Here is a 17,412-nt window from a genome sequence, read left to right as displayed (position 1 = left end):
CAGACGCCAAAGGTAACCAATATGTACAACTAGCCTAGAAGACATTGTCTGCCAATCACAACTTGCCCACAGATGATAAACTCTTCTTCTCTAACATATTCTATACTTCGGTGATTCAGGCCCGAAGATGAACAGTACCTCAGTTTACATCCAAACTGTTTATTTTTTTATGTTATAGTTAAGACCTTTGAAAATATTCCTTCTATATATAAATAGTTTATTAAACAGACTTATTACTTATGCCCATACTATTTTATTCATAACCAGCAATAGTAAACATTTAAATATAACACTTCCAACAATAAATAATCGAATTTAACTAACAATAACAATGATGTGATAACATATATGACGAGGAAATCCTGTTATTTCTATTGAAACTTAGGACAGTTATCTGTCAAGTTCCAAATTATTTGCAACATATCTTGCAAGTAACTTGTCTTTCTTGTTTAATTTCATTGCAACTATTGTCCTCCTTTCCTTTCAACAATGAAATCAAAACAATTTATACTGATTCAGGGTTTTCCATACAGCACACAACTTGATAAAACTTGCAATGATTCAAATGCAGTTTGTTGAGTACTTGTCTTAAAAAAATGAAAAAAATAAATAAAATAAAACATACATGTATTCTATAAAGAGGTTGATGATGCCATACAAGACATGAAATGTACACATGTAAAAGCTTCTAATTTCCCTATTAAAACAAGATATGCCGGTTGATGTTAACACATCCTGCCTGAATCTGTTAAAAGAACAATGTCTACTTTATAACATGTTGTAAGGTTTTGTCTGTCACAGAAATAATGACGCAATTCATCTCTTAGGTAACAAACCAGTTTTGTCAGAAAGCCTGCACTAGTATACAACTGTCTCTTTAATATGAAAGCAATTGTAAATTTGCCCAGTATGCTAGAAAAAACGTTGTGACTTTGCCTAGTATTTCAGGATGAAAAACAAAGAGAAGAATTTTTGATATTTCAGAAAAAGGAAAAGGCTGGTGAGTCTGGTTGATTATTGCCAAAGTTAAAACTGAAACCATTGTTGTTACTGTTCTGGTCCTCATTACCACTATCACCAAACAGTGAGAGAAAGTTTCCTCCTCCAGGTGTACAAGATGGTTCCCCCTGCTTGCTACTGCTGCTGTCTCCAAAGCCGAAGTTGAATCCACTAGAAACATTGTCATCACTGTTACTGGAACCAAACAGGGAGAAATTTGGGCTGCCTGTCTGTTGTCTGTTGGACGAGTCTCCACCTCCAAAACTGAACATTGTGCTTCCACTTTTAGACCCACTTGCTTCTACAAAACAAGATTTCATCAACAATGTATTTTTTACTTACTGACTTCTACAAAATTACATATAAACGATTTCATCCTCAATCCAACAAAATAAAAGTGGCATTTTTAAAAACAAGACTTGCATTGTATAACAAAGCAGATAAAAACAGAAATATACCTTAACTTTGTATTTAACTTTTTTACATTAAGATTTTTTATCTGATGTTTACAAGATCAATAAGCTTTTACTTGTTCTGTTGAGCCAGAAAAACTTGGTTTGGTAGACACAACAATGCATTTTACTAATCACTGTAAATAATGGAAGACTGCAATATCACAACTGCATTGGTGTTTTGCTACATGATCAAATTTTTTCTGAATATTTTCATTGGGTTTAAGGTTGCACCGACACAATTAGGTCGACTTTCCAGCTTTTGATGGTGGAGGAAGACCCCAGGTGCCCCTCCTTGCAATATTCCATCATGAGCAGGCACCTGGGTAGAACCACTGACCTTCAATAAGCCAGCTGGATGGCTTCCTCACATGAAGAATGCGATGCCCCGAGTGGGGCTCGAACCCACACTGATTTGAAGTCAGTGACCTTAACCACTCGGCCACGGAGGCCCTTTTTTTTCTGAATAACATTAATGCAACTGTATACCACTGCTTTTTCCAAATGCACCGAAAAACTGAAATGCAGACTGGACCTCTTCTCTGCTAACTGGTTTAGTATTTTCATCACAATCTGGCCGCCCTGTCAAAGACATAATCAAAGTATGAAACTATGTTTGTGTTTAGGTATTTTCTTAAAGTAAAAACAATACTTTATCTAGAGAAACCAGAATTTCACATGAAGCACCTGCCTGAAGTCTAAGCTCAACACTTGCGATATAAAGGTATAGGCCCAGGTAGATGAACGAAACACTATGTAGAGAAAACAGTATTATGTTTTGTAGTGTGTCTGCAGTTTCATAAAGGGAGGTTGATAAGACACCTAAAACTTGTAGGAACTGGGTTAACTTCTTGCTCATGACGAATGCTATCAGACTCATCAACATACTTTGAAAACTTCAGATTTAGACATCATATTCTTTGATTTATACATATGCAGTATGTATTACGTACATAACAAAATACATGGCAGAATTCAGGACATATTCTGTTTTTCTTTAAATCATATGAAGGCATTTACAGCTGAGGGAAGGCAATGCAGACTCATTAAATAACGAGTTTAAGAATGAATGTACATACAACAAAATAATTCAAAAATCCAAGTTAAGATGATTAAGAAGTGAAATTACTTTCAACAAAGAAGTAATTCACGTGTAGTGTTCAAAACTGAAAGTTTACTGGAATTATTTGGTCATTATATCAAACAGTAAGCTGCCAGTGGCCATAGCTTTCACATTCTTTTATTCAATTTAAAGTACAGACCACTATCCCCCAGTCCCTGGTAGAACCATAATTAAACATAGTAACACCAAACACCACACAAGCAGTTGACATTTTCAAACATTGTCTACACTTAAAGTCAGAGAGCATAGCTTTCTTTAAGCAATAATTGAAAGTGTGGCTTACATGTGATTTTATGCTACTCAGCCAAATACTCTCATGTATAGCTGTACTTACCTTTCATCTGTGCTATGTGTGTATGATCCCCACTTCCATCAAATGGTAAGGTGCTATTAGCTTTGGTCTGCAGAAAATGTCAATGCACATAACTTTTACAAGTCTTACAGTGTTTTACAGTTCAACATTTATATACATGTATTAAATACTGAAATAAATATAAACTAATCGATAATTTTTTAAGTGGTTATATATACCCTAGTTAAATATATTACCATACCACCAGATAATACCATATTACTTAAAACTAGAAAAGTTTAGAATAATTCTAAAATTCTGATTTCCAGTATACAGTGAAAACTACAGCCGTATATGTTAAGCAAATCAATGTTATTTTCTAGAATGCAACAATTGTTTTTGTTGTATGTTTTTGGGTGTTTTTTTTTTCAACAGTATTTCAGTTATTTAACGGCGGGCAGATAACCTAACCAGTATTCCTGGATTTTGTACCAGTACAAACCTGCTCTTCGCTAGTAACTGCCAACTTTCCCACATGAATCAAAAGTGGAGGACAAATGATTTCAGACACAATATCAAATCGCCATGGAGAACATATGCTTTGCCCAGGGCTCGAACTCAGGACCCCATGATCCGTAGATCTGCGCTCTCCCTATTGAGCTTAGCGGGCGGGCCACTTCTTTTAAGCTACCTGTCAACCAACATCTGAAATATTTTGTTCTAATTCCCGCCTGACTTATTGTGAGACTCCCTTTGGTGGCTGCTTTATACAGGTTGGACTGTAATGCAAAAGCTGTTTGATATCTTTTGCCTATTTCAAAAAAACCACACCTGTCCAAATACTGGTAGCTGCATATTTTCATTGCCGGTTTCCTGACAATTTCCTTCCATCTGCAAAGTAATGTACTGCTTAACTAAATTATCCATATTTCGAACATTACTTTGAAACCTTTATTATTATTATTATTATTATTATTATTATTATAACCTAAATTGTTTGCTGAGTATATGCAGCTTGAATAAAGTTGCTATTAAATTAGTACATGTATATCATCTCCTTAATTGGTATTATTCTCTTAAATCAGAGATCTATTGCAGTTGTCTGGCAAATTATTTTTACTTAAGAAATAAGAATTTAAATCATGTATCAAGCAAAATGTAGTTATAAAAGGTAAAGTTTTACACAGTAAAAAATAAGATCATTTCCTGCAGACATTGTGACTGACAACAGCAAATAACAAGTGTTGCCCATACTGTTCTGGAGCTTTGGGTTAAAGTTACATTAGTGAATCTGCAGGTTATGCAAGAATTACATTTCTGATATAGAAATTCAATTTGGCACCTCTGCAAATGCTCGTTTTACAGGGTAGAAATTTGGGTGTGCAGGCGATTTCTTCATATCAGCAAGTTTTTTACGATGTTTCTCAGCATCAAAGGGACTGAACGTGTCTTCTTTGATAGGCTCATTCTTTTTAATCTCTGCAAATAAACATAGACAGTTATGCAATACAGAGCATTAATTATGATCATGTCTGTATTAGTTAAATATAAATATTAACAAGAAAAAGATCAAAATACTGAATGCCTCTGTCTATTTGAAGCATTTTAAACTGAAGTTAAAATGCATTCAAAATTCATGTAAATTAATTTTGTTTGTTTTGGGTTTAACATCGTTTTTCAACAGTATTTCAGGCATGTAACGGCCAACAGTTTACATAACTAGCGTTCCTGGATTCTGTACCAGTACAAATCTGTTCTCTGCCAGTAACTGCCAACATCCCCGCATGAATCTGAGGTGGAGGACAAATGATACCACACACAAGTGTCTTTTATCAAATCCTCCTGGAGAACATATGTCTCGCCCAGGGCTCATACTCACAACCCCAAGATCAGTAGATCTACGCTCTCCCTATTGAGCTAAGCAGTAAATTAGTAGCATTAAATAAATCTTTTCTACGTTAGTCAAATTCTAATTCTGCTGGTTCTTTGAAATTTAAGATACTGTATTTTGACTGCATATACATACAACATAATCTGGTCAGCCATAGATCTATCAAGGGTTTAAATAAGACTTTGTCAAGCAGAAACTAAGTTTCAAAGTCAAAAAGTAAAATAATACACATATCATTATTAGATGTATTAATAAATTACTCCTTCCCACATATTTATAATTGAACTCCTTACCATTGTAAAATACTAAATGATACCTGTAACAATACTCTTTGTAAAAATAGAATGCATTCAAGCAAAATAACAGGTTTTGTTTCACAAGAGATAATGAAATGTGTGCTCCCAGCTCCCCCTGTCAACCTCGCATCTTCAGAAGCAGACCTCTGTTTTATTCAAGAGTATTAAATGGACTCCATGATCCCAATGGCCCAGAAAATATAACAACGTGTCAACAGTGACATGATATAGTTGTACAGAAGCTTACCTGGTGTTGAAGGCTTGCTGGGACTTTTCTCCGGACTCAGAACTGTCTGGTTACATTTTGGTGTTTCTGGTGCATCTTTTACCTTCATGTAATCTAAAAGTAGCCAGTGAGGTGTGGACCAGGAAGTGAACAAAATGCTTTCAAAATATCAGTTATTTGAACACAATAAGCAAGGCTAAAAACTGTAGGAAAAGTTCCTGAAGAAAAAGGCATGCAATTAAATCCATGAAATTCATCTTAAATAAATACCAGTAAAAGTAAGTGTCAATTAGTAAGAATACCGTAGTTGCAACATGTCTATCTTACATCAGTTGTTTATTATAACACATTATGGATGATTTTTGGACTTTTAACTAGTCGTCATGCCAATTAATGCTAGAGATTGTGTTGGCAGTGTTCACTTGGATTTGCACTTATGACCTCCAAGTTTGGTGTCAAACACTCGACACCACTCTGCTGCATCAATTACATGAGACTTACATGAGACTTAAGATAAATTCTTAAAAATGTTCATAAAACAGTTTAGCAGGGTGAACAGACAGATGGACAAAGCAGGATCACAATATCCTGCATAAATAATGATGGCCAAAAGCTAGAAGTTAGGTCATCCCGTCATAAAGTTTACCCAGTTTCTAGCAGTATTGAAATGAAATACGAATTTAGTTAAACAGGAGGGCCATGAAGGCCCTGTATCGCTCATCTGACCTACTGACCTAAAGATCATCAAGATTAACATTCTGACCAAGTTTCATTAAGATATGGTCATAAATGTGGCCTCTAAAGTGTTAACTAGCTATTCCTTTGATTTGACCCTGTGACCTAGTTTTTGACCCGACATGACCCAGATTCGAACTTGACCTAAAGATCATCAAGTTTAACATTCTGACTAAGTTTCGTGAAGATACAGTCATAAATGTGGCCTCTAGAGTGTTAACAAGCTTTTCCTTTGATTTGACCTAGTGATCTAGTTTTTGACCCCACCTGACCCAGATTTAAACTTTACCTAAAGATCATCAAGATTAACATTCTGACCAAGTTTCATTAAGATATGGTCATAAATGTGGCCTCTAAAGTGTTAACTACCTTTTTATTTGAGTTGACCCGGTGACCTAGTTTTTGACCCGACATGACCCAGATTCAAACTTGACCTAAAGATCATCAAGTTTAACATTCTGACTAAGTTTCATGAAGATACAGTCATAAATGCAGCCTCTACAGTGTTAACAAGCTTTTCCTTTGATTTGACCTGGTGACCTAGTTTTTGACCCCAGATGACTCAATATCAAACTCGTCCAAGATTTTATTAAGGGTAACATTCTGATCAAGTTTCATTAAGATTGGGCCAAAATTGTGACCTCTAGAGTGTTAACAAGCTTTTCCTTTGATTTGACCTGGTGACCTAGTTTTGACCCCAGATGACCCGGAATCAAACTCGTCCAAGACTTTATTAAGGGTAACATTCTGACCAAGTTTCATTAAGATTGAGCCAAAATTGTGACCTCTAGAATGTTAACAAGCTTTTCCTTTGATCTGACCTGGTGACCTAGTTTTTGACCCCAGATAACCCAATATCGAACTCATCCAAGATTTTATTGAGGGTAACATTCTGACCAAGTTTCATTAAGATTGGGCCAAAATTGTGACCTCTAGAGTGTTAACAGTCAAATTGTTGACGACGGACGATAACGGACACAGGGCGATCACAAAAGCTCACCTTTGAGCACTTTGTGCTCAGGTGAGCTAAAAAGTAGACTATTCAGAGCTCACAAGGGATTTATTCAATTATTGTTTTTAAAATAAAGCATATTTTCTATATAAATAATTTTCTATTTTAGAAGAAGCAATATTTGAAATTCAGTGTTTTTTGACGAAGTGTCCAAGCTTTAAAATAGATTGTTCTCAATCCGACAGGTCATTTCTCAACATTGCAGGTCATTGCATACCTGTTTCATATCAAAAATCAAATATGGCATCACCATTTAGCTGATCTGTTGGGTATATAAAAGACACAGGACATGTCTGCTCTGGTACTTTGATTATGCAAAACGATCTCCTAGAAGATAAAAGTCATAACTTACAAGTGCTTGTTCCATCTGGTTGTGGTATCTTGACACCAATTTGAGGAATGCTGGATACAGGTGTTACTGGCTTGGAAACTGCTACCTCCTATGATTATACAAAAAACAAGGCTTTAATGCAAACATGAACATAAAGGCAGAAGCCAGAAAAGCCAATACATAAGCGGTGTATCATCTGTTAATAAAACATGCACAAATGAAACTGTTACACACAATTAAGGGATGTTTATACAAGATATTAATCCTGGTATAAGCTATGGTGAAATGAAAAAAAAGTGTACTTTTTAATTAACTGAAATGTGACCACTCAATCCTCACATGAAGATGGAACAAGAACTGTCAAGGGAGACAGCACATTCGACTATTTCGATGCTGGGTAGTGAAACTGGGCGCATTTGAGGAAACTGGAGCTATCACTGGAGTGTTTAAATTCCAATGGTGGATGTAGATATTGCACAACAGCTTGAGTCTGTGTCAAATAAGTAGGATAAGTAATAAGAGGTAAAGATAAAGTGTATAAAAATTTTATGTAAGTATAATTCTAAGCAAATACTGGTGGCATAATTCATAAAATACTGTTGAAAGAGTTATGCACCTTGTGTCATATGATGTGGGTGATGATGTGGAACAACTACTTCAAGTTTGAATCTAATGCATTTCGTAATAACTTAGATAGAGTGAAAATGCATCAAAATTAACCTTAAATTCTAAGTAAAAGGGGGCATAGTTCATGAAAAATTGGTGATAATGTTATGCACCTTGTTCCATACGATGTGGATGATAAGATGGAACAACTACTTTCAGTCTGAATAAATTCCATTTAGGAATAACTGAGATAGAGTGAAAGTGTATCAAAATTTTAACCTGAAATTCTAAGTAAAAAGGTGGGATAATTCATAAAATATTGGCATCAGAGTTATGGCCCTTGTGCCATATGATGTGGGTGATGATGAGGAATAACTAGATTAAGTTTGAAGCAAATCCATCAAGTAATTACAGAGATAAGGAGAAAAAAGAGAAAGTGTAAAAAAAACTTTAACCAAGGTGGGGATGCACAAAGACGCTGACGCCCAGCGAGAAGGATAGCTCTCCATATACTTCGTATAGTCAAGCTAAAAACTGTTTGCTGTTTTCTTTGATAGAATCAGATATCAAGATTGAAGCACAAGGATCAAAGCAACTTCAAAAGACTGAATTCATCCACATGACAAGAGGACCATGATGGTCCTGAATCGCTCACCTGTCCCAACATGACCCAGTTTTGAACTGAGTATGACATCGTTTTTTCTATTATTTGACATAGTGACCTAGTTTTTGAGCTCATGTGACCCAGTTTTGAACCTGACCTAGAGATCATCAAGATAAAAATTCTGACCAATTTTCATGAAGATCCATTGAAAAATATGGCCCCAAGAGCGGTCACAAGGTTTTTTATTATTTCACCTACTGACCTAGTCATTGATGGCACGTGACCCAGTTTCGAACTTGACCTAGATATCATCAAGGTGAACACTCTGACCAATTTTCATGAAGATTCATTCAAAAGTATGGCCTCTAGAGAGGTCACATGGTTTTTCTATTTTTAGACGTACTGACCTAGTTTTTGATTGCAGTTGACCCAGTTTCAGACTTGACCTAGATATCATCAAGATGAACATTCAGACCAACTTTCATTACAGATCCATGAAAAATATGGCCTCTAGAGAGGTCACAAGTTTTTTTTTATTATTTCACCTACTGACCTAGTAATTGACTGCACATGACCCAGTTTCGAACTCTACCTAGATATCATCAAGGTGAACATTCTGACCAAATTTCAGGAAGATCCATTCAAAAGTATGGCCTCTAGACAGTTCACAACGTTTTTCTATTTTTAGAACTACTGACCTAGTTTTTGACCGCAGCTGACCCAGTTTCCAACTTTAGCTAGATATCATCAACATAAACATTCACACTAACTTTCATACAGATCCCATGAAAAATATCGCTTCTAGAGAGGTCACAAAGGTTTTTTTTATTATTTGACCTGACCTAGTTATTAAGAGCACGTGACCCAATTTCGAACTTGACCTAGATATCATCAAGGTTAACATTCTGACTGATTTTTATGAAAATCCATTCACAAGTATGGCCTCTAGAGAGGTCACAAGGTTTTTCTAATTTTAGACCTACTGACCTAGTTTTTGACCACACCTGACCCAGTTTCAAACTTGAACTAGATATCATCAAGATAAACATTCAGACCAACTTTCATACAGATCCCATGAAAAATATGGCCTCTAGAGAGGTCACAAGGTTTTTCTATTATTTGACCTACTGACCTAGTTTTTGAAGGCACGTGACCCAGTTTCAAACTTGACCTAGATATCATCAAGGTGAACATTCTGACCAATTTTCATGAAGATCTCATGAAAAATATGGCCTCTAGATAGGTCAGAAGGTTTTCTATTTTTAGACCTACTGACCTAGTTTTTGACCGCACGTGACCCAGTTTCGAACTTGACTTAGATATCATCAAGATAAACACTCTGCCTAATTTTCATGAAGATCCATTGAAAAATATGGCCTCTAGAGAGGTCACAAGGTTTTTCTAATTTTAGACCTACTGACCTAGTTTTTGACTGCACGTGACCCAGTTTCAAACTTGACCTAGATATCATCAAGATAAACATTCAGACCAACTTTCATACAGATCCCATGAAAAATATGGCCTCTAGAGAGGTCACAACGTTTTTCTATTATTTGACTTACTGACCTAGTTTTTGACGGCACGCAACCCAGTTTCAAACTTGATTTAGATATCATCAAGGTGAACATTCTGACCAATTTTCATGAAGATCTTATAAAAAATATAGCCTCTAGAGAGGTCACAAGGTTTTTCTATTTTTAGAATACTGACCTAGTTTTTGACCGCATGTGACCCAGTTTCGAACTTGACCTAGATATCATCAAGGTAAACATTCTGACCAATTTTCATAAAGATCCCATGAAAAATGTGTCCTCTAGAGAGGTCACAAGCAAAAGTTTACGCACGGACGCACGCACGGACGACGGACGCTGCGCGATCACAAAAGTTCACCTTGTTACTTTGTGACAGGTGAGCTAAAAAGCAGTAGCAGAAAGAAAATTTATAAACTTTTCCATAACTTTTCCTCATCCACAAACATCTCAAGACAGGCATTCAAGACTGGCAAATAAAATGCTAACTTCTACTAATCAATAAAGAACAATAAAAACAAGAGGGCCATGATGGTCCTATATCGCTCACCTGTTATCATTGCACTTGAGGACAAGAAGGTCCTCAGAAAAAATATCCAAGTCCAAAGGACAGGAACAACAAAGCGAAAAATGTAACCAAAAAGAAAAAAAAAATTCTTACAAGGTACAGATATGTCAAAATACACCTAAAAAGTGGAGGTACCATCCATGTTGTACCACAGAAAAGTGGTCTCGGTTTTTCCCTACGGTCAATAATAAAAAAGTTACTAAAAATAAGCTATTTATAGTAACGTAAAAGGGAAGTAATTAAAAAAAAAAATATATTGTAAGTGAACAAAAGAAGGATCTGCTAAATAAATCTGTTGACATAAATGAAATTTCAGATCAGTATCTTCATTAGTTATGGAGATATACCCATTTTAATTTGAAATAAAGGGAGGTAATTTGACATAAAATCAGTTCACAGTTATCTACCCTGGTTGCCTCAATAATAACAATAATGAAATTTCAAATAAGTCCTATAAGTACTTACTGATATAAATCCATTTTGATTACAATCAGGGGAGGTAATCAGATATAAAATAACTCTGGAACCTACAATTGGATCTTATTTGTCATGGAATCCAGGATTTATTGTTGCTGAAGATATTTTAGAAGTTTGTATCAAATAAAACCATAAATGAAGTCTCTATACGGCTGCGAATGCCAAAATAGCCAATTTTGGACCTTTAAGGGGCCATAACTCTAGAACCAATGATGGAATCTGGCCAGTTGAAGAATGGAAGCAAGATCTTGTGGTGATACAAGTTGTGTGCAAGTTTGGTTAAAATCAAATCATAAATGAAGCTGCTATTGTGCAGACAAGGTCAAAATAGCTAATTTTAGCCCTTTCAGGGGCCATAACTCTGGAACCCATTATGTGATCTGGCCAGTTCAAGAAAGGAACCGAGATCTTATGGTGACACAAGTTTTGTGCAAGTTTGATTAAATTCAAATCATAAATGAAGCTGCTATTGTGCAGACAAGGTCAAAATAGCTAATTCTGGCCCTTTCAGGGGCCATCACTCTGGAACCCATAATGGAATCTCGCCAGTTCAAGAAAGAAACCAAGATCTTATGGTGATACAAGTTGTGCGCAAGTTTGGTTAAAATAAAATCATAAATGAAGCTGCTATTGTGCAGACAAGGTCAAAGTAGCTAATTCTGGCCTTTTCAGGGGCCATAACTCTAGAACCCATAATGGAATCTGGCCAGTTCAAGAAAGGAACCAAGATCTTATGGTGATACAAGTTGTGTGCCAGTTTGGTAAAAATCAAGTCATAAATAAAGCTGCTATTGTGCAGACAAGGTCAAAATAGCTAATTTTGGCCCTTTCAGGGGCCATAACTCTGGAACCCATAATGGGATCTGGCCAGTTCAAGAAAGGAACCGTGATCTTATGGTGATACAAGTTGTGTGCAAGTTTGGTAAAAATAAAATCATAAATGAAACCACTATCGTGCAGACAAGAAATTGTTGACGGACGCACGCAGGCACGGACGGACGGACTGACGACGGACGAAGGGTGATCACAAAAGCTCACCTTGTCACTATGTGACAGGTGAGCTAATAATACATAATTCAAACTAAATAATACTACAATTTCTCTATCAGTATTTTTTGAGGGTTTTTTTTGGAAAAAAGATAGGTCTGATGCGGTTTCCTTATGTAAAATTAAGTTAAGTTTGGGACAGATATTTTCTAGTAGTGAAGTACCTGAGTCTGCTCAGGTGTATGAGAACTAGTGCTAGTGGGTGCACTTCTTTCCACATGTTTAACTAGAGGACTAGGTTTCGTCTGGACCTGTCTCTCTCCCTCTCCCTTGGGGGACACATGTCTCTGTTCAACCGGACTCTTCTGTGGTGACTTGAACTGCAGTCCTGTACCAGTAGAGCTTTAACAGAGTTCAAAACACCACATATACAATACATTAGAATTCTATCCCTGCAACAGTTAGTTTTTAATAATTTACAAAAGAAGAGCCGTCACTATTGGTGACAAATGCCCCCGAAGTAGGCCCAAGAATGCCACAGTTGTATGCGCAAAAAAATCACATATCATTTTGTGACCTTGACCTAAGATGCCTCATTCATAAATGTGACACATCTTCTCAATATGGTTAACATTTGTGTCAAATTATTTTCAAATCCCTTGATAAATGGCAGAGTTATAGACCTGACAAGAAACACCTTTGACTTCTAAGTGTGACATTGACCTTGGAGCTAGGGGGCTGGATCTTGCACATGACATCTCATCTCATTATAGGGAACATTTATGCCAAGTAAATTTCAAAAACCTTTCATCAATGGCAGAGTTATGGACCAGACAAGAAACAGACCATGTTAACCTTTGACCTCTAAGTGTGACCTTGAACTTGGAGCTACGTGTCTGGGTCTTGCTCATGACAGGTCGTCTCATTATGAGGAACATTTCTTCCAAGTAATTTCAAAATCCCTTTATGAATGGCTGGGTTATGGACTGGACACGAAACATACTCTTTTAACCTTTGACTTGTAAGTGTGACCTTGATCTTGGAGCTAGGGGTCTTGGTCTTGCACATGACATGTGGTCTTATTATGGTAAACATTTAAACTAAGTTCTTTCAAAATCCATTCATGGATGGCAGAGTTATGGACCGGACACAAAACAGGCCATGTTAACCTTTGACCTCTAATTGTGACTTTGACATCAGCGCTAGGGGTCTGGGTCTTGCGCATGACACGTCTTTTCAATATGGTAAACAGTTATGCCAAGTTATTTTAAAATCCCTTAATAGATGGAAGAGTAACAGTCTGGACAAGAATTTACTGGACAGACAGACTCACGAACGGATGGACGGACGGACAGTGCAACTTTAATATGCACACCTTTGGGGGCATAAAAACATACAATCTGAAACTACACAAAGCTGGATGCCAAATATCTAAGCTCATGGCATTATGGTTTAAGATGGGTATTTTTAAAGTTTATCCATTATAAGTCTATGTAAAACAAGTGAACCCCAGGACAGGGCCTATTTTGACCCCAGGGACACTATCTGAACAAATATGATTAAGGACCACATAAAATGCATTAAAAAAAGCTTTTCAAAGTTTTTCTTCTATAAACAAATGACCCGTGGCATTAAGATCTTGGTCATGTAGCTTTTAGACAAGACATTTTTTTTTTCAGAGCTTTCCTTATATAAACAAATGACCCCTGGCAGGGCCAATTTTTAATAGATGTTCTTTTAATATATAGTGGACAACAGCTGAAAGACATCAAAGACATCAGTACTTTTTGCCAAGATGAGCTTTAAATCTCTTTAAAGTAGTGTAATGCTTAATGCAGCAGTTTACAATTCCAAAACTAAAACATAATAGTGTATCAGCATATTGCAGACTTATCAGTAAGCAAATTCTTAAGTAATACAATTTAAAAATAATATACCTGTAAGATGGGGAACAATTTTCAGGTCTGATCTTTTGCTGAAGTACATGCTGGTACTGTGAGGGTAACTGAAGTGGAGATGGCTGAGATACATGTGGAGACTTGTATCTTACTGGTGGAGTTGATAACTGTAGAGGAGAACTGGCTACCCTCGTAGAGTCAGTAAGTTTTGGAGTCTGGTTGTTCCCTGTAATATAAAGTTTTTGGTTCAATTAGGCAACAAAAAACTAATTGTTAAGATTCATATCCTGGCCTGCCCCTGTCTAAAAACCCTCTCAAAAAAACTTTTTACTGGTCAAAAATAATACTTCAAACATTTGGCATATCCAATATTTGATATCAGGATACTGTTACACTTTCATAAAATCATGTAAATTAAAGATGTTTGATAATTTGTAATGATATAAAGAGAGTTTAACAACATCTGACAGAATCTGATGTAACAGTTAAAGTTCCCCATGAAAATGTCTTCCCTTGCAGAAGCAAGCCTCTGTGGCGTACATGCTGCGTATTTGCTGTGTATATGCCGCGAACACAGTAGTACGCCAGAGGAGTACATTTTACATACACCGCATGCCGCGTACATGCCGCGTACTATTTTGACGAGTACACAGCATGTACGCAGGAGGTCACTAGTACACTTCAAGTACGCAGCACAGACTCTGAAAATTTAAGGAGTACACTGCATGTACGCAGGAGGGACTTGTACAAGAAAATAGTACACTGCATGTACACCGCAGATACTTTGAAATTTGTGCAGTACACTTCATATACGCGGGAAAGACTTGTACAATTTCTTTTGGCATTTATACTCAGTTCTTTTTTTTATAAGTTAAAGTCTGAAGTAAACTTCATATATGTGGGAGGGACTTGTTCATTTTCTTTTGGTGTTTATACTTTGAATTTTTTTAGGTAAAAGTCTGAAGTACACTTCATGCAGGAAGGATTTGTACATTTTTTTTTTTTTTTTGGAAGCAAGAACTTGATTTCCGAGTAACTTTTATCTTAATAGCATAGAATAGTTCAGATTACCGGTATTCTGAACAATGAAAATTTGCCATTTACTATTTGCAATGTTCATTTGTGAAGCTTACATCTTAGTGATTTCTGAGCTGCACCTTGCATGCAGTGTAAAAATATATTCTTTTTCATTTTGAATTAATCCTGGAGCTTTCTAACTTGGATAATTGAAAAGCCTTATTTGAACTTTGTTGCATTACATTTTGTAATACATGAAATAATTACCAAGATAATGCCTCAACAGCGCCCGAATGAGAAGAATTAATAGCTCTCACTGTTATTTGAATACTCTTAAGCAAAACACCATTCTATCATGTTTTATAAAGGCTTTAATGCTCATTATGTTAACTCATTAAGGCCTCACCAGATTAAAAAGTTGTTCATCGGATTTGCCGCTCATATATTTTCAGCATGTTTTTGGCTAATTGCGCTCGCCCCATTGGAAAAAATCAATCCAAAATTTTTTGGTGCGCTACTTTTTACGGACGAAAAAGTGTATAAATGCTTATATAATTCCAGTCCTAGATTGTTCTCAGATGGATTTTAATCAAAATAAATACATACTACGCACACATCGTCTATAATAAATCATAACACTTATATTTAGTTGCATTAAAGTTGTTTCCCCTTGATGCAGTTACGCCATTTTCTTCAAATGTTTACCAAATTACATGCTACAAAAATTTATTTATTTCATTGAAAAGTGGATGAAGAAAAGCATACTAATTTATTTGATAACATCAATCTACATTATTTTGTTAAGGGTAAATACTTATTGATGCATGTCACTGATCTTTTTTCTGTTTTTTTCTGTCCAAATGATCAGCATTTGCATACAAAAGTTGGTGGGGTAAGGAATTTACATTATCACAGCAGTTTCGCCACAAGTGTACACAGCATGTATGCAGCAGGAGTACACAGCATGTACGCCGCAGGACTCGGGCCAGGAGTACACAGCATGTACGCCGCAGGAGTACACAGCATGTACGCCACAGGAGTACACAGCATGTACGCCGCAGGGGTAGTACACCGCAGGCTCATTTGCATGTGAAAAGTGTATGTGCCGCGTACATGCTGCGTACTATTTTCCGCATACTAAATTCCTCCAGCGTACATCCTGTGTACTATGTAGTCCACAGCATGTACGCAGCAAGTAGTACGCGGCAGAGCTCATTTGCATGTCAAAAGTGTACTACAAACGTACTATCGGTGTATGTGCGGTGTATATCCTGCGTACTATTTAAAGCCCTTGATTTCAGTACACATCATGTACGCATCATATACGCTGTATGTATACAGCAAGAGTACGCAGCAGGCCTTTTTCTTCTGTAAGGGTTATTAAAAATAAACAAGCAAATTCAATGAACTCAATACCTCTGGCGAAATGGGATATAGGTTTCACTCAAAAAAAGCATTTCTGCTTACAAAAAGGACTTATATTTCCAAAATGGATGTTTGTTTGGTACCAAAGTTATTTAGCTAGAATTTCTTACATGTTTTTTTTCTAAGAGTACCGGTAATCTTATATCTGTTTAATAGATGTTACTGAGGAAAAACATTTCATATTTCATGTACATGTGTAACAATGACCTTGATCCAAACATGAACTTCCATAAGTACCAATTTTAGGGTAGTTTTATATCTCATTTGTAACAAATATTAAAACAAAACATTTTCTATTTTATTAACACTCCTAAATCTGGACCAAAACTACCCAAAGTGCAACTGGATTTTAGACTCCATTAAAACTACCTATATGTATATGTATTGGTTGGCTAGACACATAAAGCTACCTATACAAAGTTTGGTCTAAATTTCTAATTCCTAACTAAATTATTAGTAAAACACCATTTTTCTATATTTAGCAACAATAACCTTGAACCAAGCTATCCAAAATGCAAACAGAACATTACTCTCTATGAAATCTACCTATTTACCAGGTTCAGTCTCTTTATCTCATTCTTAACTAAAGCTGTTGAGACAAAACCATTTTTCTATATTCAGTGACAATGACTAAAACTATAGCCTCCATTACAACAGTTAAAACACATATCTCAGTCTCCAAGAAAACAACGCAACTATGTACTAATAATGTTAAAAGGATACACAGCAACTATGGAAGGGGATATCCGCCACTTAACACATTATAGTTGTTGATATTTCAATATGCCAATTCATTTCCCATGTTTCTGTTTAGAAGTGCATTATCCCTATTTATATGTAAATTGTGATATTTTGATTATAACACTACTTTTAATGTTGAAACCCATGAAAATTAAAATGATTCTTATAATTCAGTCATAAGAATTCATATGCAAATATTTTAA

General features: G+C 36.0%; 1 protein-coding gene across 1 annotated transcript in view; it reads right to left on the bottom strand.

Annotated features, from left to right (window-relative positions):
• Window positions 1-237: 237 nt before the first annotated feature.
• Window positions 238-17,412, bottom strand: part of LOC123528313 (putative mediator of RNA polymerase II transcription subunit 26) — a 58,442-nt gene continuing 41,267 nt past the window's right edge. The window contains exons 16-24 of the mRNA XM_045308047.2: window positions 14,066-14,252; window positions 12,353-12,530; window positions 7,379-7,466; window positions 5,301-5,393; window positions 4,209-4,345; window positions 3,698-3,757; window positions 2,909-2,975; window positions 1,941-2,033; window positions 238-1,300 (exon numbers count right to left, since the gene is read on the bottom strand). Coding sequence (XP_045163982.2) covers window positions 981-1,300; window positions 1,941-2,033; window positions 2,909-2,975; window positions 3,698-3,757; window positions 4,209-4,345; window positions 5,301-5,393; window positions 7,379-7,466; window positions 12,353-12,530; window positions 14,066-14,252 — 1,223 coding nt within the window. The 3' untranslated portion in view covers window positions 238-980. The remainder of the gene's footprint in view (window positions 1,301-1,940; window positions 2,034-2,908; window positions 2,976-3,697; window positions 3,758-4,208; window positions 4,346-5,300; window positions 5,394-7,378; window positions 7,467-12,352; window positions 12,531-14,065; window positions 14,253-17,412) is intronic.

This window comes from Mercenaria mercenaria, chromosome 14 (genome assembly GCF_021730395.1).
Source record: "Mercenaria mercenaria strain notata chromosome 14, MADL_Memer_1, whole genome shotgun sequence".
Classification (NCBI taxonomy): domain Eukaryota; kingdom Metazoa; phylum Mollusca; class Bivalvia; order Venerida; family Veneridae; genus Mercenaria; species Mercenaria mercenaria.
The sequence above is the reverse complement of the archived record's forward strand: the minus strand, read 5'-3'. Positions and strand labels throughout refer to the sequence as shown.